The sequence below is a fragment of the Astyanax mexicanus genome, chromosome 7, assembly GCF_023375975.1.
Source record: "Astyanax mexicanus isolate ESR-SI-001 chromosome 7, AstMex3_surface, whole genome shotgun sequence".
In the NCBI taxonomy this organism is placed as follows: domain Eukaryota; kingdom Metazoa; phylum Chordata; class Actinopteri; order Characiformes; family Acestrorhamphidae; genus Astyanax; species Astyanax mexicanus.
In genome coordinates this window covers 13,596,073-13,618,754 of record NC_064414.1, presented here as the reverse complement: position 1 = coordinate 13,618,754, position 22,682 = coordinate 13,596,073, and the positions used below count along the sequence as shown (strand labels likewise).

The 22,682-nt window shown below is 42.7% G+C and overlaps 1 protein-coding gene across 5 annotated transcripts in view; it reads right to left on the bottom strand.

The window, feature by feature from the left end:
• LOC103029984 (signal-induced proliferation-associated 1-like protein 2) overlaps positions 1–22,682 on the bottom strand; it is a 232,260-nt gene that overhangs the window by 156,961 nt on the left and 52,617 nt on the right. For all 5 annotated transcript variants that reach the window (XM_049481725.1, XM_049481727.1, XM_049481724.1 and 2 more), the window contains exons 3-4: positions 11,100–11,233; positions 7,670–7,858 (exon numbers count right to left, since the gene is read on the bottom strand). In XM_049481725.1, coding sequence (XP_049337682.1) covers positions 7,670–7,858; positions 11,100–11,233 — 323 coding nt within the window. The remainder of the gene's footprint in view (positions 1–7,669; positions 7,859–11,099; positions 11,234–22,682) is intronic.

Genomic DNA, 22,682 nt, shown 5'->3' with positions numbered 1-22,682 from the left:
ACTTTAAGCTAATGCTTTACTATCATCGCAGCACAGGGGCTGGAAATGACCCCGGACTGGATTCTGCATAACAACAGTGAACTCTGGTCAGATCGTGTTTTGGATTATTATGTTTCTTCACAGAGGATCATTAAAGTATTTAAACAGGTGAAAACTCTTTCAGTAATGTTGAGCAGTGTGATGTTGAGCAGTGTGATATTGAGCAGTGTAGACTGTGTTAGAGCTTTAAAAGGCAGATAATAAGAGAAAGTGGCTCTCAGTTCAGCAGCGCTTCCCTGAAGGGTTTAGTATTTAATTACGTAATTAGTTTATGCTAATTACAATATCTGATACAATATCCAAATAATCAACTAACAACTAACTAATCAACTAATTAACTAACTACCTGCCCTCACCGAGGCGACAACCAACCAGAAACACCCATTTATTTCACTGCATAATAAAGAGGGTTAATGTTAAAATGTGTTACAGCTGGCTCTGGAGTATCACTGACCTGTTTTAGTGATTTTATGCTGTGACACTCTCAGCTCTCCTCACTAAGGGCAGTTAGTTTATTAGTTGTCTCAGCTGTGTTTAATACGCTGTATAGTTACGCTGGTGTTGCGCCAAAAATAGTCCCCGGCTGATCTCTGGAGCTGGGCTGGGAGGTCAGTACACTCCGCTGTAGCATTAGCTTAAAGTTAGCATTTTTCTCATTACGACTCTTAAACGATCTCATAATTCAGAGGATCCAGTGATGTTCAGAAGTAAAATGTACACAGAATAAAACGTACAGGGTTCTGAACAGATTTATTTACCACAGAATGTGACAGAGGCGGGTTTTTAAAAACCCTATTCATTTTTCTCCCATCACATCAACCCTGTTACATCAACTCCACCACACTTAACCCTGTCACATAAACCCCGCCACACCCAACCCATCACACCCAACCCTGCCACATTTAACCCCGTCACATCAGCCCCACCATTCTCAACCCTGTCACATCAACCCAACCACGCTCAACCCTTTCACATCAACCCCACCACTCTTAACCCTGTCTCATCAACCACACCACACTCAACTCTGACAAATCAACCCCACCACACTCAACCCATGTTAAGTGTGGCCGACCCTGCCACACTTAACCCCGTCACATCAACCCCACCATTCTCAACCCTGTCACATCAACCCCGTCACATCAACCCAACCACGCTCAACCCTTTCACATCAACCCCACCACGCTTAACCCTGTCACATAAACCCCGCCACACTCAACCCATCACACCCAACCCTGCCACACTTAACCCAGTCACATTAACCCCACCATGCTCAACCCTGTCACATCAACCCCGCCACACTCAACCCTTCCACACCCAACCCCTTTACCCCAACCCTGCCACACTCAAGCCAGTCACATCAACCCCATCACATTAACCCCACCATGCTCAACCCTGTCGCATCAACCATGCCACACTCAACCCATCACACCCAACCCTGCCACACTTAACCCTGCCACACTTAACCCCATCAAATTAACCCCACCATGCTCAACCTCGTCACATCAACTCCACCACGCTCAACCCTGTCACATCAACCCTGCCACACTCAACCCCATTACATCAACCCCGCCACACTCAAGCCTGTCACATCAATCCTGCCACACTCAACCCATCACACCCAACCCTGCAACACTTAACCCATCACACCCAACCCTGCCACACTCAACCCAGTCACATTAACCCCACCATGTTCAACCCCGTCACATCAACCATGCCACACTCAACCCATCACACCCAACCCTGCCACACTTAACCCTGCCACACTTAACCCCATCAAATTAACCCCACCATGCTCAACCTCGTCACATCAACTCCACCACGCTCAACCCTGTCACATCAACCCTGCCACACTCAACCCCATTACATCAACCCCGCCACACTCAAGCCTGTCACATCAATCCTGCCACACTCAATCCATCACACCCAACCCTGCAACACTTAACCCATCACACCCAACCCTGCCACACTCAACCCAGTCACATTAACCCCACCATGTTCAACCCCGTCACATCAACCATGCCACACTCAACCCATCACACCCAACCCTGCCACACTTAACCCTGCCACACTTAACCCCATCAAATTAACCCCACCATGCTCAACCTCGTCACATCAACTCCACCACGCTCAACCCTGTCACATCAACCCTGCCACACTCAACCCCATTACATCAACCCCGCCACACTCAAGCCTGTCACATCAATCCTGCCACACTCAATCCATCACACCCAACCCTGCAACACTTAACCCATCACACCCAACCCTGCCACACTCAACCCAGTCACATTAACCCCACCATGTTCAACCCCGTCACATCAACCCCACCACTCTCAACCCTGTCACATCAACCACACCACACTCAGCCCTGTCACATCAACCCCGCTACACTCAACCCCTTTACACCCAACCCTGTCACATCAACCACACCATACTCAACCCTGTCACTTCAACCCCGCTACACTCAACCCCGTCACATCAACCCCACTGCGCTCAACCCTGTCTCACATCAAACCTGCCACACTCAACCCATCACACCAACCCTACCACCCAACCCTGCCACACTCAACCCCATTACACCCAACCCTGGCACACTTAATACCATCATATCAACCCCAACATTCTCAACCCTGTCACATCAACCCCGCCACACTTAACCCATCACACCGTACCCTGCCACACTTAACCCCGTCACATCAAATCCACAATGCTCAACCCTGTCACATCAATCACACCGCACTTAACCCTGTCACATCAACCCTGCCACACTCAACCCATCACACCCAACCCTGCCACACTTAACACTGTCACATCAACCCCACCATTCTCAACCCTGTCACATCAACCCCACCACGCTTAACCCTGTCACATAAACCCCGCCACACTCAACCCATTACACCCAACCCTCACTCAACCCCATCACATCAACCCTGTCACATCAACCACACCAGGCTTAACCCTGTCACATAAACCCTGCCACACTCAACCCATTACACCCAACCCTGCCACACTTAACCTCGTCACATCAACCCCACCACTCTTAACCCTGTCACATGAACCCCACCACGCTTAACCCTGTCTCATCAACCACACCACACTCAACTCTGACACATCAACCCCGCCACACTCAACCCATGTTAAGTGTGGCCAACCCTGCCACACTTAACCCGTCACATCAACCCCACCATTCTCAACCCTGTCACATCAACCCTTTCACATCAACCCCACCACGCTTAACCCTGTCACATAAACCCCGCCACACTCAACCCATCACACCCAACCCTGCCACACTTAACCCAGTCACATCAACCCCACCATGCTCAACCCTGTCACATCAACCCCGCCACACTCAACCCATCACACCCAACCCTTCCACACTTAACCCCTTTACCCCACCCCTGCCACACTCAAGCCAGTCACATCAACCCCATCACATCAACCCCACCACGCTTAACCCTGTCGCATCAACCATGCCACACTCAACCCATCACACCCAACCCTGCCACACTTAACCCCGTCAAATTAACCCCACCATGCTCAACCACGTCACATCAACTCCACCATGCTCAACCCTGTCACATCAACCCTGCCACACTCAATCCATCACACCCAACCCTGCCACACTCAACCCAGTCACATTAACCCCACCATGTTCAACCCCATCACATCAACCCTGCAACACTAACACATCACAACAAACACTGCCACACTCAACCCCATCACATCAACCCTGCCACACTCAACCCCATCACATCAACCCAGCCACACTTAAGCCTGTCACATCAAACACGCCACATTAAATCCATCACACCCAACCCTGCAACACTTAACCCATCACACCCAACCCTGCCACACTCAACCCCATCACATCAACCCCACCTTGTTCAACCCCGTCACATCAACCCTGCCACACTTAACCCATCACACCCAACCCTGCCACACTTAACCCCACTACACCCAACCCTGTCACATCAACCCCACCACACTCAACCCATGTTAAGTGTGGCCGACCCTGCCACACTTAACCCCGTCACATCAACCCCACCATTCTCAACCCTGTCACATCAACCCCGTCACATCAACCCAACCACGCTCAACCCTTTCACATCAACCCCACCACGCTTAACCCTGTCACATAAACCCCGCCACACTCAACCCATCACACCCAACCCTGCCACACTTAACCCAGTCACATTAACCCCACCATGCTCAACCCTGTCACATCAACCCCGCCACACTCAACCCTTCCACACCCAACCCCTTTACCCCAACCCTGCCACACTCAAGCCAGTCACATCAACCCCATCACATTAACCCCACCACGCTTAACCCTGTCACATAAACCCCGCCACACTCAACCCATCACACCCAACCCTGCCACACTTAACCCTGCCACACTTAACCCCATCAAATTAACCCCACCATGCTCAACCTCGTCACATCAACCCTGCCACACTCAACCCCATTACATCAACCCCGCCACACTCAAGCCTGTCACATCAATCCTGCCACACTCAATCCATCACACCCAACCCTGCAACACTTAACCCATCACACCCAACCCTGCCACACTCAACCCAGTCACATTAACCCCACCATGTTCAACCCCGTCACATCAACCCCACCACTCTCAACCCTGTCACATCAACCACACCACACTCAGCCCTGTCACATCAACCCCGCTACACTCAACCCCATTACACCCAACCCTGTCACATCAACCACACCATACTCAACCCTGTCACTTCAACCCGGCTACACTCAACCCCGTCACATCAACCCCACTGCGCTCAACCCTGTCTCACATCAAACCTGCCACACTCAACCCATCACACCAACCCTACCACCCAACCCTGCCACACTCAACCCCATTACACCCAACCCTGGCACACTTAATACCATCACATCAACCCCAACATTCTCAACCCTGTCACATCAACCCCGCCACACTTAACCCATCACACCCAACCCTGCCACACTTAACACTGTCACATCAACCCCACCATTCTCAACCCTGTCACATCAACCCCACCACGCTTAACCCTGTCACATAAACCCCGCCACACTCAACCCATTACACCCAACCCTCACTCAACCCCATCACATCAACCCTGTCACATCAACCACACCACGCTTAACCCTGTCACATAAACCCCGCCACACTCAACCCATTACACCCAACCCTGCCACACTTAACCTCGTCACATCAACCCCACCACTCTTAACCCTGTCACATGAACCCCACCACGCTTAACCCTGTCTCATCAACCACACCACACTCAACTCTGACACATCAACCCCGCCACACTCAACCCATGTTAAGTGTGGCCAACCCTGCCACACTTAACCCGTCACATCAACCCCACCATTCTCAACCCTGTCACATCAACCCTTTCACATCAACCCCACCACGCTTAACCCTGTCACATAAACCCCGCCACACTCAACCCATCACACCCAACCCTGCCACACTTAACCCAGTCACATCAACCCCACCATGCTCAACCCTGTCACATCAACCCCGCCACACTCAACCCATCACACCCAACCCTTCCACACTTAACCCCTTTACCCCACCCCTGCCACACTCAAGCCAGTCACATCAACCCCATCACATCAACCCCACCACGCTTAACCCTGTCGCATCAACCATGCCACACTCAACCCATCACACCCAACCGTGCCACACTTAACCCCGTCAAATTAACCCCACCATGCTCAACCACGTCACATCAACTCCACCATGCTCAACCCTGTCACATCAACCCTGCCACACTCAATCCATCACACCCGACCCTGCCACAGTCAACCCAGTCACATTAACCCCACCATGTTCAACCCCATCACATCAACCCTGCAACACTAACACATCACAACAAACACTGCCACACTCAACCCCATCACATCAACCCTGCCACACTCAACCCCATCACATCAACCCAGCCACACTTAAGCCTGTCACATCAAACACGCCACATTAAATCCATCACACCCAACCCTGCAACACTTAACCCATCACACCCAACCCTGCCACACTCAACCCCATCACATCAACCCCACCCTGTTCAACCCCGTCACATCAACCCTGCCACACTTAACCCATCACACCCAACCCTGCCACACTTAACCCCACTACACCCAACCCTGTCACATTAACACCACCACATTTAACCCATCACACCAAACCCTGCCACACTCAACCCATCACACCCAATCCTGCCACACTTGAACCCCATCACATTAACCCTGTCATATCAACCTAATCACACCAAACCCTGCCACACTCAATCCATCAAACCCAACTCTGCCACACTTAACACAGTACACCCAATACACCCAACACTGCCACACCCAACCCTGTCACATCAACCCCGCCACATTTAACCCAATACACCCAACCCTGCCACACTTAACCCATCACACCCAACCCTGCCACATTTAACCCCATTACACCCAAACCCATCACACCCAACCCTGCCCCATTTAACCCCATTACACCCAAACCTGTCACACCCAACCCTGTCACATCAACCCCGCCACATTTAACCAATACACCCAACCCTGCCACATTTAACCCCATTACACCCAAACCTGTCACACTCAACCCTGTCATGTTAACCCCACTACGCTCAATCCCGTCAAACTCAACCCCTTCACATTAAATGCCCACACATTCAACCCTCTGTCACATTGGAAAGACACAGAGATTGTATCAAGGAATCATACTGTATTGAAATGTGCATTGTCTGAGTTCACTGGTTGTCTTTTTTATATTTTAAGGATATGGAGAAACATATATATATAATTTACAGGAAAGTCAGACAAAATAGACAAGCCTACTAAAATGTTGATGTTAATGCATCATTTTATATAAAATATGAAGGTGAAACCTGGAAAAGGTTTCAGTCAAATTGTGATCATACCTGTGGTGGGAACATGTATTTTGAAAGTTTAACTAATTAACATAAAATGATCAATGAAAATATAAAATAGACAAACAAAGAAGATAAATTAAGAATCACTGATGTATAATGCAGACTACTGATTGAAGAACCAGATTTGTGTTCTCTAAAAGTGTTACCAGTATTTCTATTGCAACTTTTACAAACAGTTTAATCAAAACATATTACCCAGCCAAACATTAACAAAATAGCAATAAAAGTCACAAATATATAAATGTAAATGTGCCACAACTAAATAGGCAAAATTTAATGGCAGACAGAAACCTATTTATTCACTTTTAGCATTGTTTTTTCCCTCACAAGGAAACTAGAAGGACATCCTAATCTGCTTTGACAAGCACCACTGACTGAATCAGTGAAACACAGCCCTGCACTTTTAAATCCAGCTCTCACATGCATGACCTTCAGCGCTAAAATCCGGTTGAAATAATGTCAGTTGTGGATTCAACGTTGAAAAAAAAAATGTTTAATGTTAAATGGTTGTTAAAAGGTTAATAAAATATGTCTAAATTAACATTAACATTTAAACTTGAAATCAACATATACTTGGACTCATGTTATCGGAATTGTGCGTTCCACCTAACACAATTTCTAATCTAAAAAACAGAAAACATCTCTGTTAAGAGTACAGTTTTTAAGTCATGAGGTGAGATGAAGGGTAAGAAACTCACGCCCTGCTCATCCAACCTGATGAGCTGCTCTGGTACTCTGGGTGAGTTAAGGGCTAGTCGCAGGCACTGGATGCTGAGCGCTGGAACCACATACTCCAGCACCTCTTTCAGTGGGAGGCCGCGAGCTGTACCATGCCTCGCTGTGGAGGGGACAGCATCTTCTAGAATAGCACCTCGGAGAGTAGTCAACTATAAAAAAAAGAGACAGAAAGAGACAAAGTCACAAAGTGCAAGACTGTTGATCTAAAATCATAAAGTAAAAATATTTGAAGTTAAGATATTTTGCAATTACAATACAGAAATGAACAACACAATGCAACAACACATTCTTCCTTCAAAATATAGAAGCCAAATGGATTTAATCAATTTACATATAGCATCAGATCAGATTACTAAAATGTTATGCTGCTCTCTTTACCAATCTGTAGCAAGCCTAATACTGTATGTCTAATAGCCTGATGTAGGCAAAACTGCAAAAAATGTGTCACTATCTAAAAAAACACCTTTGATGTCATTGTTATCACTTTTCAAATTCATTAGAAGAATGGGACATGGCACCCTGACCTAGTAGGTAACGTTTGCCTGAGGGTGAACAGTGAAAACGCAGTGTTCTCGTAAGGGAAGTGATGGCTCAGTGGTAAGGGCACTGTTTTATTAATGACAGGATTGTGGGTTTGTTGGCCAAGTTCCCTAAACTGCCACTGATGAGCCTTTGAGCAAGATCCTTAACCTTCTCGGCTCCCAGGCACCTCAGTGGTGGCTGCCCACCACTCTGGGCACACAGTCCATTGTGTGTGTGCTCAATGATAACTCAGGGGGGATGTACTGTAGGCTACATAAGACTTAGCTCTAGCAACCGTGTTGTGGGAGTTGTGAGGACGGCCTGCTCTAGGTGTGTCCAAATTCTTTAGCAAGGGATATTCAGTGACTTGTTTTTTATATCAGTCCCCTGAATTATACTCTTCAAAAAACTTTTTTCAAAGTAGCATGTAGTGTTTGATTGTCTTTATGGTGAATTAGTTTGCAGCCAGGAATACTGCAATTAACTGTGAGACTAATAGCTTATGATTTGAATTAAATAATAATGCAAGCATTTTTATGATATTTATTTTATTTACGTGACAAATGGATCTGATCTAGAGTGAGGGAAGTCGTCTTGCAATACAAGTCTTCAACAATGGCCAAAAATTATGTTTTTGGTTTGAGACAGAATCAACATACTACCGTCCCAGTAAAAGTAGACACAATTTACTTTTGTGAAGCCGAATCATTTGCTCCAGCACTACCACATGCAAGCAGCTAATCTGGGACTGTTTGCATGGCAGTGTGGGTGAGTAAGGCCCCAGTGAGCCAGAGGGTAATGAACCACACTGAAAAACCTAGTATTTGAGCCTGGAGAAGCATGTTTTACACAGCAATGCCAGCTATTGTAAGAGAAGGGGAGAATTCCAGTTAAAGACAGCTCTGAAGTTTGGATAATCCAAGCTCACAAAGGGGCTGTACTGTTATTAGGTTTCCCGGCAATGTAGAAGGCCTTAAAGCATGTGCTAAACTGCTGATGGACCAGTGCTAGCGTCACACGCTGTGTTGTGTAAGAGGCTTCACTGCCCTCACTCTCGGACTGAGATGACACACCCCTTCTGGCAAATACTATGTGTGTGCTGCATGTATATTATTGACCCTCTGTGTATGTGTTTTAATGGTGTCAATTGATTACAATTTTCTCTTCTTAAGACTTTACAAAGAAATGCAGTGTGAAAATAACTTGGGGTGTAGTAAAACCTAACACAAAGGTTTGTTAAATATAGCCCACCTCTGCTCGAATTGCAGAAACTCCAGCAGCTGTAAACTATTTACACACATCTCTCTCTGATGAAGACAGAGATTTCTGATGTGATTGGCATGCTCTTAGACATTTTTTAAGTGTCTACTGGTCACACAAAAAATAGGTAGAATTCACCAATTACAGATGAAATGTAGATAAGAGAAAGTAAGAGTAAGAGAAAAATAAACTACGATTAAGAGCCCAACCCAATAGCTTGGGAAGAACCCAGTAAGAAGTTGGGGCCACATGGGAACATGATTAAAAAAATAATGTGTTAAAGTTTCCGGAATTGCATAAAAAAATGAATACAAATTTATCACTAAAATCCCAATAATGGCATGGCATTAATGTCTGTGATGACTGTATTTACATTTCTGACCAAACTTTACTTTTGGTACATGCAACTATTTTTATATTGTCCTGCTTAATTTATGTCATGTACATAATGTCATATACTGTCATATGTATATTTACTGTCCAGTAAATGGACTATTAGAAAACAAAATAAGAGCATTTCGACCAGTCTCTTTCTGAATCATTGAATCATTAACACTTGCCTTAACTGAGGCAAGTGAGACCTCTTTCTTCTTTAAATGTTGTTTTGTGTTCTTTTGTGATCTTCTGGATGAGTGGGTCGGTCACTCCTGGAAAGTGATCTATGTTTTCTCCATTTGTGAATAATAGCTCTCGTTGTGGTTCGCTGGACACTTAACATTTTCTAAACTGATAGATGTCAATGATTTTGTTTTCTCATCTATTTTTGAATTAATTCAGATTGCAGCATAATCTGTAAAATTCTGAGATCTTTTAGCTGCATCATATTGTCAGACAGGTTTTATTCCAGGCAAACAGAAAGTGGCCAGGATCTCCATAAATAGCTCTGGCCAAGCCGAAGATATGTTGGTTAGTAGGTGGTTCTCTCTCTACACAATCATGGCTCTTTAAAGTCGCTGACTGGTCCAGATAGGAAACCTGCTAGATGTCTGCCAGCACCAGTGACTTGTTGATGATCACTTGGTAATGTCTGAGCAACGATTCAGCAATCACTTAGTGATTGCTTGACAATTGCTCGACGATCGCTCTGCAACTGTCTTTCAGCAGTTTACACTACCTGACTGAGTGAGGTTTTTGTCACGAATCTACAAAAAAACATTTGACATGTGGAAAAAGTGGAAAGCTAAAATTTTTAAGTGAAAACTAGGCATTAAATGTAGCTGATGTGCAGCACCATTGTGTACCCTCAGAACAACAAAATGGTCAGATTTTGTTTTTATTGCTTAACTAAGTCTATTCATCCTCACTTTTTATGCATTTCCACTCCAGTGTTGTTTCGTAAACAGAAAATCACTGCATTAGTCACAAGTAATTGCATAGACACATGGTAAACCAGGAGCAGATGAATGAAGGATTTCTGGAATATAAAGCCCTTAAATTTGTCAGTAACCTCTTGAATTAGTATAACTATACTGTATTTGATTGTGGAGCATAAAGTCGCTGTTTTCATTTTTTGTGTATTAGGTAATTTCTTTCTAAGCGGTTTCTAAGTACAAAAGAAGACAAGAACTGGGTGTTTTAAAAAAAAGGCATCTGGGACAGGACCTTTACCTGACTCGTCCTGACAATGACACGATAATTGTATGGTGATCCCTCTTTCTCTTTCCCATCTTCAAGCTTCTCTCTTCGCACGCTAATGGCCACAGGCCCCAGGTTATCATCCACCCCAAAGTAGTTCTGGTGTTCTGTAAGTTATCAGTGAAAGAGAAAAGCAGAACAGACAAAACACAGAACAGACATTAGCTGTTGACTCAGAGGTAAAAAATTACCTGTATGTTTTCGAAAGACACACACACACACACACACACACACACACACACACACACACACACACACACACACACACACACAAAGATATAAATTAATCAACCAATCTATATTTAAACTCGGAATACATTGAGGGGCACTCTCGTTTGCCCTCATTTATCCAAGCATTTCACATATGGGATTCAGAATGTAATTATAATATTCAGAAATATAGCAGGAAAATTAAAACATACCATACATTTAATGATAAAAAGAATACCTACAAAATAAATAAAACTATGAAACTGAAACAGAGAATAATAAAATAACTAAATAATATAAGTAAATAAAAACTTTGATTGATATTAGAAATGAAGAGTTTAAAATTATGACCGACATCATTGAGTGAAGTTCAGTGTTTGCTGTAGTGAATTCTAGCTCACTAGATGTGCATCCACACTATGGGCTACTCGTTAACTGTCCTTGCTACTCATGCATAGGATGACCTTGACTCTCTGCTACATATAGTGTGATGCTAGCCAAGACAGGTGTCTGTTAGCTGACATAACAGAAGCAGCTATTTGCATTTTCCTTCAAACTGCCCTTAAATGTGTTCACTGTTTGATATGTTAACAAACATAAAAAATAACCCCAAAAGTTATCAAATATTATTTAGGTCATGTCCATCTATTGTATATAAAGTCGATAATGTAATAACTGTGACAGACCTAGTTGTATCCATACTGCTGTGTGACACGCCTGCATGTGGCTTTCAGAACGGATTTTACAGGTTCTTTTTCTCCTTCTATTGTTTGATGGGTGATGATAGCACTTGGTGTGAAAGTCTACACCATCTGCTTTTGTCCGAACAATGCTTTAAGTATGCTTTTATACATAATGCTTTATGTCTGCTATTTTGGTTCAGACCAAACAAGACAGGTGTAAAAGTCCCCTAAATAATAACAGAAGAAAAAAAGTCAAGAACACTCTTAAGGGAGTAGGTGCATTTACAATAGGTGACATCTACATAATTGTAAACTTATTTTTTTCTACAAGAATTACATCATTGTACCATTTAAGGGTTCAACAAATTGAGTATAGAGAATGAAAAAAAATCACAAGCTGATTTATACCATTTCATTGGTGTAACATTGGTGAAAGCAATGCTATGGCATGAGCCTGGGTTTACCGATTATATGACTGTTGATAGAAGTAGCAGTGTGAATTATTGACTGTATAGAGCTATTCTAAATGCTGCAATACTGTTAAAGAGGCGCTTTTAATGAGTAAGGCTGTCAATGTTAACACGCTAAATTATGCAACTAATGAACAATAATGCATTCATTTTTTTCACAAAGTAGATTACTATTTTATTTATTTAAACATCCACAGACAGACTCACACAGCTGCTGGGACTTTTCCTCATTCTAGGTTGTTGAAGTTGGGATAGGGAGCTACACTAGTGTTTATTTCCTCCAATAGTCCTTTTCATTAAATTCAGCACATCAAATAGTAAAGAAAAACATCAAAACTACCCCAAGATTTTATAATACAGCAAAAAGCATCTTCCAGACACACTGAACACACTATTTATGTCCTCCACCCAAAAATATACCAGCATATATACCAGCATTATTAAAATGTACACACATTGTGCACACAAACAGAAGTTAATGTTACCAATCTATAACTACTTTTTATTTACATTTTCGATCAAAAGACGGTCAAACTTCTACTCAACCTCTACCCAGCAATCTCCCTTTTATAAATTCACAGTGACAGATTAACTGGGGCACAGCACAGCACAGGACTCTAGGATGGAGGCTCAGATGATTCCTACATTATCATTACCAACAACAAGCTATTATCTTTGATTACACTTCCCACTAGGAGTCTGTTAGGGGTTAAAACCTCTGGAAATGGCTTAACCTCCTTTCTTTAAAATGTAAACATCCCTTTTTGAAAACAAAGCAATACATCTAAAAGGACAGACAGTAATAAAGATACAGTGGCTTGCAAAAGTATTCAGACCTCTTGAATATTTCCATATTTTGTCACATTACCACCACAAACAAAAAAATATTTAATTGGAATTTAATGTGAAAGACCAACACAAAGGGATATACAGTTGTGGAGTGGAAAGAAAAGTATGCATAATTTAAAACATTTTTTACAAATAAAAAACTGAAATTGCGGTGTGCAAAAGTATTCTATTAGTGCAACCAATTGCATTCAAAAAATGCCTGATGACTGCTAATGACTAAAAAGAGACCACCTGTGTGTAATCTATTCTTAGTACAAATGCAGCTGCTCTGTGATGGCTTCAAAGGTTGGTTAAGAAAATTTTGGGGAGTAAACAGCATCATGAAGTCCAAAGAACACACCATACAGGTCAGGAATAAGGTTGTGGAGAAGTTAAAAGCAGGATTAGGCTATAAAAAGATTCCCCAAGCTTTAAAAATCTCACAGAGCACTGGAAATAGAAGAAATAGAAATAGTATGGCACAACTGTAAACCTACCAAGACCAGGTCGTCCACCTAAACTTACAGGCCGAACAAGGAGAGCACTGATCAGAGATGCAGCCAAGGGACCCATAGGTACTCTGGACGAAATGCAGAGATCCACAGCTCAGGTGGGGAAATCTGTCCTATTAGTAGTGCACTGAACAAATGTGGTCTTTATGGAGGAGTCCACACCTTAACCCAATAGAGAACTTGTGGCAAGATCTAAAAAAAACTGCTGTTCACAAACGCTCTCAATCTAATCTGAATGAGCTTGAACTGTTTTGCAAAGAAGAATGGGCAAAAATTTCAGTCACTAGATGTGCAAACAGAGACATACCCTAAAAGACTTGTTATTGCACTTGACTCAGGGGGGCTTTAGTTTATTATTTTTTTTTTTTTATGTTTTGAATCATAAATCATTTTCTTTTCACTTCACAATTATATACCACTTTATGTTAGCCTTTCACATTAAATTCCAATTAAATATATTTCCGTTTGTGGTTGTAATGTGACAAAATATGGAAATGTTCAAGGGGTATGAATAATTTTGCAAGCCACTGTATGATAATTAGATTTATGAGACTTTAAATTGCATTATACTGAGGCTTTATATATGTATATCCAATTTATGTAAGAAAAAAGAGAACTGAACTAGAATATTTCAAAGCAGCATTAGCGTTGGGCGGAATCCATCCGGCGATAAAACGTTATGGAGGAAAATATATATCACGATAACTATGATAAGCCAGGCGATAGGATTCGATAAACTTTATTTTCTATTTCCTGTTAAGTAGCGCTGTGAACAGGCGCAGCACGCGATCAGGCAGCACGCTGAACAGGTGCCTTCACTGCTTTTTACATTCTAATAAACTAATAGGTAACGCATGTTAGCCGTGTTAATCCACTTTCTGTGTAAATTAACGTTAACTTCAGCACGAGTGATGGGTTAGTACATAAACACACAGAAAAGCAGCACCTTCCGTTTTTTTCCTAACCCTCACTGTTTCTGTTAGAAAACCCTGAGGGCAGAATTATCCTCTGTCTCTGTGCTGGATATTTTACTAAATACAGAAGATTATATAATCTGTGTAGCTGTATTTGAACAGAGCTAAACATTGCTGTATGTAATGTAAGTTTAGTCTACTGAAAGCCAGTAATGTTAGTATAAATCTGTACTGCAGTAGAAGTGGAGCATTTCAGAAACATGACTTTATTCGTCTCACCTCCATTACAGGTCACTTGCTTTAAAATATTTAAATGTAGCATAATTTAAATGCAACAAAACTTAAAGGTTATTATTTTAATACACATTAGCAGTAAATCATCTCAAAATAACAACAAATATAAAATAGAAAAGAAGTAAAATACGGAGCCCCTAAAGGGACGTGGTGTATTTTTTTTTTTACATAGAAAGTGGTGAGCACCGCTTACTAAGTCGTGAGCACGACTTACTAAGTCGTGAGCACCACATACTAAGTCGTGAGCATGACTTACTAAGTTGTGAGCACCAGATAACGGTAGCTAGCAAGCTATAGTTTAAACTGGCATATGTTCCACAGTGTAATGTGATTAACTAGCTAGGTTAGCTAATATTATATGCCAGTTTAAACTATAGCTTGCTAGCTACCATTATCTGTTAGTATGTGGTGCTCACGACTTAGTATGTGGTGCTCATGACTTAGTAAGTTGTGCTCACGACTTAGTAAGTGGTGCTCACGATTTAGTAAGTGGTGCTCACGACTTAGTAAGTGGTGCTCACAACTTAGTAAGCGGTGCTCACCACTTTCTATGTAAAAAAAAAATAATACACCACGTCCCTTGAATGCACATATATACATTTTAGTCAAAAGACTGTTTCAAAATCACCTTTCAAAAACACTGTGATATACTCTTGTATTTTGCTTTGTATATGTAGTTGCCTGCATTCAGGGAGGGGAATAATCCTTTGATTAAATTTAATTTTTTTAGGAAGATGGTGCTCACGACTTAGTAAGTGGTGCTCACGATTTAGTAAGTCGTGCTCACGACTTAGTATGTGGTGCTCATGACTTAGTAAGTTGTGCTCACGATTTAGTAAGTCGTGCTCACGACTTAGTATGTGGTGCTCATGACTTAGTAAGTTGTGCTCACGATTTAGTAAGTCGTGCTCACGACTTAGTATGTGGTGCTCACGACTTAGTAAGTGGTGCTCACGACTTAGTAAGTGGTGCTCACGACTTAGTATGTGGTGCTCACGACTTAGTATGTGGTGCTCACGACTTAGTAAGCTAACCTAGCTAACTCACGACTTAGTATGTGGTGCTCACGACTTGAAATAAAGTAGTTACCATTAGCTAACCTAGCTAACATTAGCTAATACATTTCACAATGAAATATAGATAATATTAGCTAACCTAGCTAGTTAATCACATTACACTGTGGAACATATGCCAGTTTAAACTATAGCTTGCTAGCTACCATTATATGGTGCTCACGACTTAGTATATGGTGCTCACGACTTAGTATATGGTGCTCACGACTTAGTAAGTCGTGCTCACGACTTAGTATGTGGTGCTCACGATTTAGTAAGTCGTGCTCACGACTTAGTATGTGGTGCTCACGACTTAGTATGTGGTGCTCACGACTTAGTATGTGGTGCTCACGACTTAGTAAGTTGTGCTCACGATTTAGTAAGTCGTGCTCACGACTTAGTATGTGGTGCTCACGACTTAGTAAGCTAACCTAGCTAACTCACGACTTAGTATGTGGTGCTCACGACTTAGTAAGTCGTGCTCACGACTTAGTAAGTGGTGCTCACGACTTAGTAAGCAGTGCTCACCACTTTCTATGTAAAAAAAAAATAATACACCACGTCCCTTGAATGCACATATATACATTTTAGTCAAAAGACTGTTTCAAAATCACCTTTCAAAAACACTGTGATATACTCTTGTATTTTGCTTTATGTAGTTGCCTGCATTCAGGGAGGGGAATGATCTTTTGATTAAATTTAATTTTATTAGGAAGATGAGGAGGAGGTGGGTGCAAGGCTGTTCGACACGCAGGTAGAGAGGAAGTGACAGTTATATAGGTTGGAGAGTGGGAGGAGTAAGGGTGTGGATAAAACTCCCAAAATTAAGTTATATAACTCCACTTAGAGTTTGAATGTGATTGGGCTTTCAATTTTCACTTCTAATATTTTTTCCACATACAGTGTTGTGACTAAAGCGGATTTTTTTCTTTTAGGAACTTGCAATTTAGACCCGATAGCTGCTGTGCTTTCAAACACATTGCTTTTAGTGGGTTAATCAATATTTATTTCAACAATGTGCATATGTGGCCGAGCATTTTCTAAAGTTTAACTGGAAGGTGAGTCTTTCCTAACTTTTACAGACAGGAATATGCCTGGAGGATAAAAATGGAATTAGTTCTATTTTTGCATAATGCAGGAACTTTGAATCAGTTTAAGTAACTTTAGACAAAACTTTAAACCATTCTGTTAAGTACATATATGGACCTGAAAGAGGTAGTGGATAATATATTTTATTATATCACATAAAAAAAACATAAATTATGTGAAACTCAATTCTGTTATTAAACAAATCAACTGATCTGTGAAATAACACACCACTACAAAAAATAAAAGGTTCATATTTTAGCTAGAATATATATTTTTTACTAGCTTAGGTACAGTAATATTTGAATACAGGTGTCAGAATAATCTGAGCAGACAGTCAAACAGGAGTAGAAAGTCTGGGCTAGAGTCTATACCAGGGTTAATGTGTGTGTTACAAGGTATTCTGTAATCTGTAATTTGTCCGGCAGGTTTTGGTTTCACACTGCAGTTTAGTGACTGACCACACGAGAACTTTACTACATCCTGTCCTCATCACCTACGTGGGTGGAGTCTCCCTATGCACTAGTTGGTTTGTAGAATGCTGTCAGTTGCTTTTCCAGCTATTGTGCTGAATTCTGCCTCCCTGCCAGAATTCACCTCAAGCACAGTGCAGCAGTGTTCACCTTGGATTCCTTTTTCTGTTCCTAAGTAAAACAGTGGGACACAATAAAATTGCAGAGGGGAGTGTGTGTGTGTGAATGTGTGTGTGTGAGAGAGAGAGAGAGAGAGAGAGAGAGAGAGAGAGAAAGAGAGTATGTGAGAGAGGGATTTTATGAGAGTGACTTTGAGGGAGTGTGAGAGAGTGAGTGAGTGTGTGTGATAATTTCTTATAGGTAATTGGTAACTTTCTCTCAGAACGGCAAACTCAGTCTTCATCATTTTATGCAAATATCACTAAACAAAATACATGTAGAACTATAATTAATTAGAGCTGGAAAGATAAAAGAGAACACAAAAGAGTCCTCACTAAAATCACCAGGTTCATTCCCATGAAAGACAGACTGCACCACAATGCATGTTTTATAAGTAATTTTTTAGCATGCTCAGTTCAATTCCCTATTCTCACCAAAAAGCAATGCTTTAAATCTAGCTGTTCTCCTGCCACTGCATTACCATCGATCCCTTCAAGGGAAACAGCTGCACTGCCTGCCCCTCTCTATTCTCATGACAAATTACAGTCTTAAGACAGCAGCACAATCTCACTATTCACTGCTCTTACATGGAACACACCCTACAGTAAAGAAATGTAACAAAACTGAAATCTGAATAAATGTGCTCTGACAGACACTATTGATACTAACTGGAAGCTATAAATGTAATCACACCTGCCTACAAATAATCTGCAAATCAGATTAATTTTTACGGGCCCCTAAAGCAACATTATGTAAAAAAAAAAAATGCTACTTATTAAGGCAAGAGATCCTAAGGCGTGGCCACGACTTACTAAGGCGTGAGAACGAGATAATTAAGGCGTTGAAATCAGATCCTAATGCGTTGGAACGATATAATTAAGGCATGGGGACAAGATAATTAAGGCAAGGCCACAATGTATTAAGGCATGTGAATGAGTGTCACTCCACAGTGCTCTCCTTCCACACTCCCGAACTCCACTTCCCAAAAACCCACTGGCGATGACATCACATCAGCCGCTCACCTTCACCCAATCGCGATACGCTCCCCCGTTCAGAGTCACCTGTGTTCTAGGAAGTTCTGGTTCATAGTAATTCTAGTTTTGTATATATAGGTTTCAGTTGGCGTCTGTACTTTGCGAGGTATTGTCGACTCATGTTGCGTACTGAGCATTTTTCACAGCCTTTTTCTGTCTGACCTTTTGTTATGACCTATTTTTCTGTGTTACGTGCATATGCACGTAGAAAGTGTTTTTCTCTCTTTCTCCCCGTTTCTCTCTCTCTGTCTGTCTCTCTGGCTGATTAGGTCTGGTGGGATGACCCAGTAGGAGGAGCGTCGTCTGGCCGCCCAATAGATCTTCCCCGCTGGATCTTCACCCGCCAATGACCTGCATGTTCTGACCGGATGGGGCGGGCCTTTTCAAATATAACGCAGCTCACTCGCGTCAGTCGGGAGATGAGAGCTGAGAGGAAAGACCTGTGTTTGCGAGAGCTGTGATTATTTAAGCTGTTTCTGTCTGTTTCTGTGTTTCCTGAGAATAGTTGTGAGTAGTGGATGTTTGGCTGAAAGTGGAGTAGGTAGTTTGTTTCTGTGAGAGTGAGGTGTTTGTCTGAGTGTTCTCCCTCCCTCACCCTCCACTCTGTTGCACTTTGGTGGACAGATAAGTTGGGCCCTTCACATTATTCATCACGTAGGTAACACAATGTCTAGACACACCAGGTAAGGGGCGGGTGCCACTATTGTATTTTTGGTTTAGTTTAGTTTTTGGGTTAGGTAGTTTAGCACTTGTATTATTTTCTTTCCTTTGGCACCGTCCACAGTCCACCTTAGGCATTTTGGTTTGAAGAAACGGCTTATTGATTATTATTATTATTATTATTATTATTATTATTATTATTATTATTATTATTATTATTATTATTAATATTTTTTTGTTATATGCTTGTTTATTTTTTGTGTCTTTCATTTGCTATTTGTGTAATTGTACACTTTTGTAATTGTGTAAAACATCCAGTAAAATCCCTGGTTTTCTCTTTTCTACTAAAGCTCTGCTTCCAGTCCCTTTATTCAATCAATTTTTATTTTTGTTTACTTCCTGATTCACCCTAGACCACAACACCTTTAATTGGGAACGTAACAATTGGGGGCTCGTCCGGGATAAATTAATTGATTGGCTATTAATTAATTAATTCTTAATTGATTGATTAATATTGATTAATTTTTTTTTTTTTACATATTTCATCTCTTGTATTGAATACTGTATTAAATGTGGCTGGAAGTAGGGTGATTTTGTGTAAGAGGTAGTTTTTTTTGGACATTTGTTGATTTTTGGTACTTTTTTTTTTGTAAGATGGGTTCCTTTGATGTGCAGGCTTTCCTTGAGTCCCCTAGTTTAGCTGTTTTAGAGTCTTGCAAAAAGGATGAGTTGCTTCAAATAGCTGGCCACTTTAAACTTACTGTTACCAGAGCAATGTTTAAGAAAGACATTCGGAATTTAGTGACACAATATTTAATTGATGTGGGTTTGGTTTCTGTACAGCCCGTGGCAGACACTACTGGTGAGGCGTCCTCTTCTGTGGAGGTTAGCGCAGTGGTTGACGAGGGCCTCCCGCACTTGGGAGTTCTGGACAGCTCGGACGGGCCAGATGAACCGGTTACTCCGTCAGCGGCGGCAGAAAGTGAGGTAAGGGCTGTTCTTCCTCCCTATGACCCTGAATCCCCGCCCTCCGAGGCGGAGGGTCCTTTTGACTTTCGCCTAGCTCGTCTCCAGTTGGAGGTGAAGGAGAGAACTGAGGCGCGTCAGCTTGACCACGAGTTTCGGTTGGCCGTTCGTAAGTTGGAGTTGGAGAATGAGCGTGAGATACGGCTCCGCGAACTGGATTTGAAGACGAGGGAACTCGCCTCAGTCCAGCTCAGTCAGCCACTCGCGCTCGCTCAAGCAAGCGCTGCGAGCGTTGCTGCCCCGTCTAACCCAGTCCCGTCCACCGTAGGCTCCACCCCCACTGTGCAGTCTAGCTTAAGCTCCACCCCCACTGTGTCATCTCCGTTGTTTGATATCAGTAAATATGTGGCCCTGGTTCCTCCTTTCAGAGAATCAGAAGTAGACACCTATTTTGGCGTTTTTGAGAGGCTCGCTGTTATGTTGGGATGGCCAAAAGAGGTTTGGACTCTCTTACTCCAGTGTAAGTTAGTTGGGAAGGCTCAGGAGGTTTGTTCAGCTCTTTCTCTTGAAGATAGTCTTCAATATGATGTAGTTAAGGCTGCTATTATGCGTGCTTATGAATTAGTCCCCGAGGCTTATAGACAGCACTTTAGGAGCCTCCGTAAACAAGCATCTCAAACGCACGTAGAGTTTATCAGAGAAAAGTCGGTCCTTTTTGATAAGTGGTGCAGCGCTTGTAAGGTTGACAGTTTTAATTCTCTGCGTGAGTTAATCCTCCTAGAGGAGTTTAAAAATTGTCTACCAGAACGAGTAGTAGTGTACTTAAATGAACGTACGGTGCCAACTGTATCTCAGGCTGCCGTTTTTGCAGATGAGTTTGTTCTGACCCATAAGCAGACTTTTAAACCTGTCGCTCCGCAGGCTGTAAACGTTTCTGGTGGGGGAGCTAAAGTTGTTCGCGGTGCTGGTTCTCCGCCGCGCTCTCATGTCGACAGAGAATGTTATTATTGCCACAAAATAGGTCACATAGCTGGTAACTGCCTTGCCCTTAAGAAAAAGATGGGGAGTAAGCGTGTTGATGGACCAGCTAAGCCTGTAGCTCTTGTGGATCGTAGCTCTGTACTGGTGAGTGAGTATGTTAGCTCTTTACCGGACTCGTGTTATAGCCCATTCATTTCACGTGGTGAAGTTAGCTTAAAGGCAGGTGAACCTGCGGTCCCGGTTAACATCTTGAGAGATACTGGTGCTGCGCAGTCCCTTATTTTAGCAAAAACTTTGCTGTTTGGAATGGATTCTTTTTGTGGGTCATATGCTGTCTGTAAAGGCTTGGGCAATGAGTATGTGAAACTGCCGTTGCACACTGTGTGTCTGTCTTCTGATCTGCTTTCTGGACTGTTCAGGTTTGCTGTATGTGATGCGTTACCCGTGGATGGCATTACCGTAATTCTGGGCAATGATCTCGCTGGTGGGAAAGTGTTCCCAATTTTAGAGATTTTAGATTCGCCCGTTTTATGTAGTTCTGATGTGTGCGAGAGAGAAGAACCTAATGTTTTTCCTGCTTGTGTGGTTACTCGCGCCCAGGCGCGCAAGTTTGGAGATGTTGAGCTGTCTGATACCTTCTTAGCTCGTGATGTAACGGATGAGGTCGCTGATGCACTCTTAGCTGAGGGTTTCCCTGCGAAACAGAAAGTTGAGCTAAGTGAGTTACTGGATTGTGGTCTTAGTCGGGAGTCACTTATGAAGGCTCAGAAAGACGATCCGTCTTTAAGAAAATATTTTGAGAAGGCTGTTGAGGATAATAGTGATTCAGACAGGACTGTGTGTTATCTTGACAACGGACTTTTGATGCGTAAATGGAGCGCGCACAAAAACCCCGAGCTCCACACATACTACCAGGTTATCGTCCCCCTTGCTTATAGAAGACACATATTAAGCATAGCTCATGATGCGCCGTGGTCGGGACACTTAGGGATAACCAAGACGTACAACCGTGTTCTGAAATATTTTTTTTGGCCATCACTTAAGCAAGATGTTGTGGAGTATTGCCGTACTTGTCATGTGTGTCAGTGCACCGGGAAGCCTAATCAGGTGATTCCCCCAGCTCCTCTTTGTCCAATTCCCGTTATGACAGAACCTTTTGAGAGGGTGCTGGTAGACTGTGTTGGTCCGTTGCCAAAGTCTAAAATGGGTAATGAGTTTCTTTTGACAATTATGT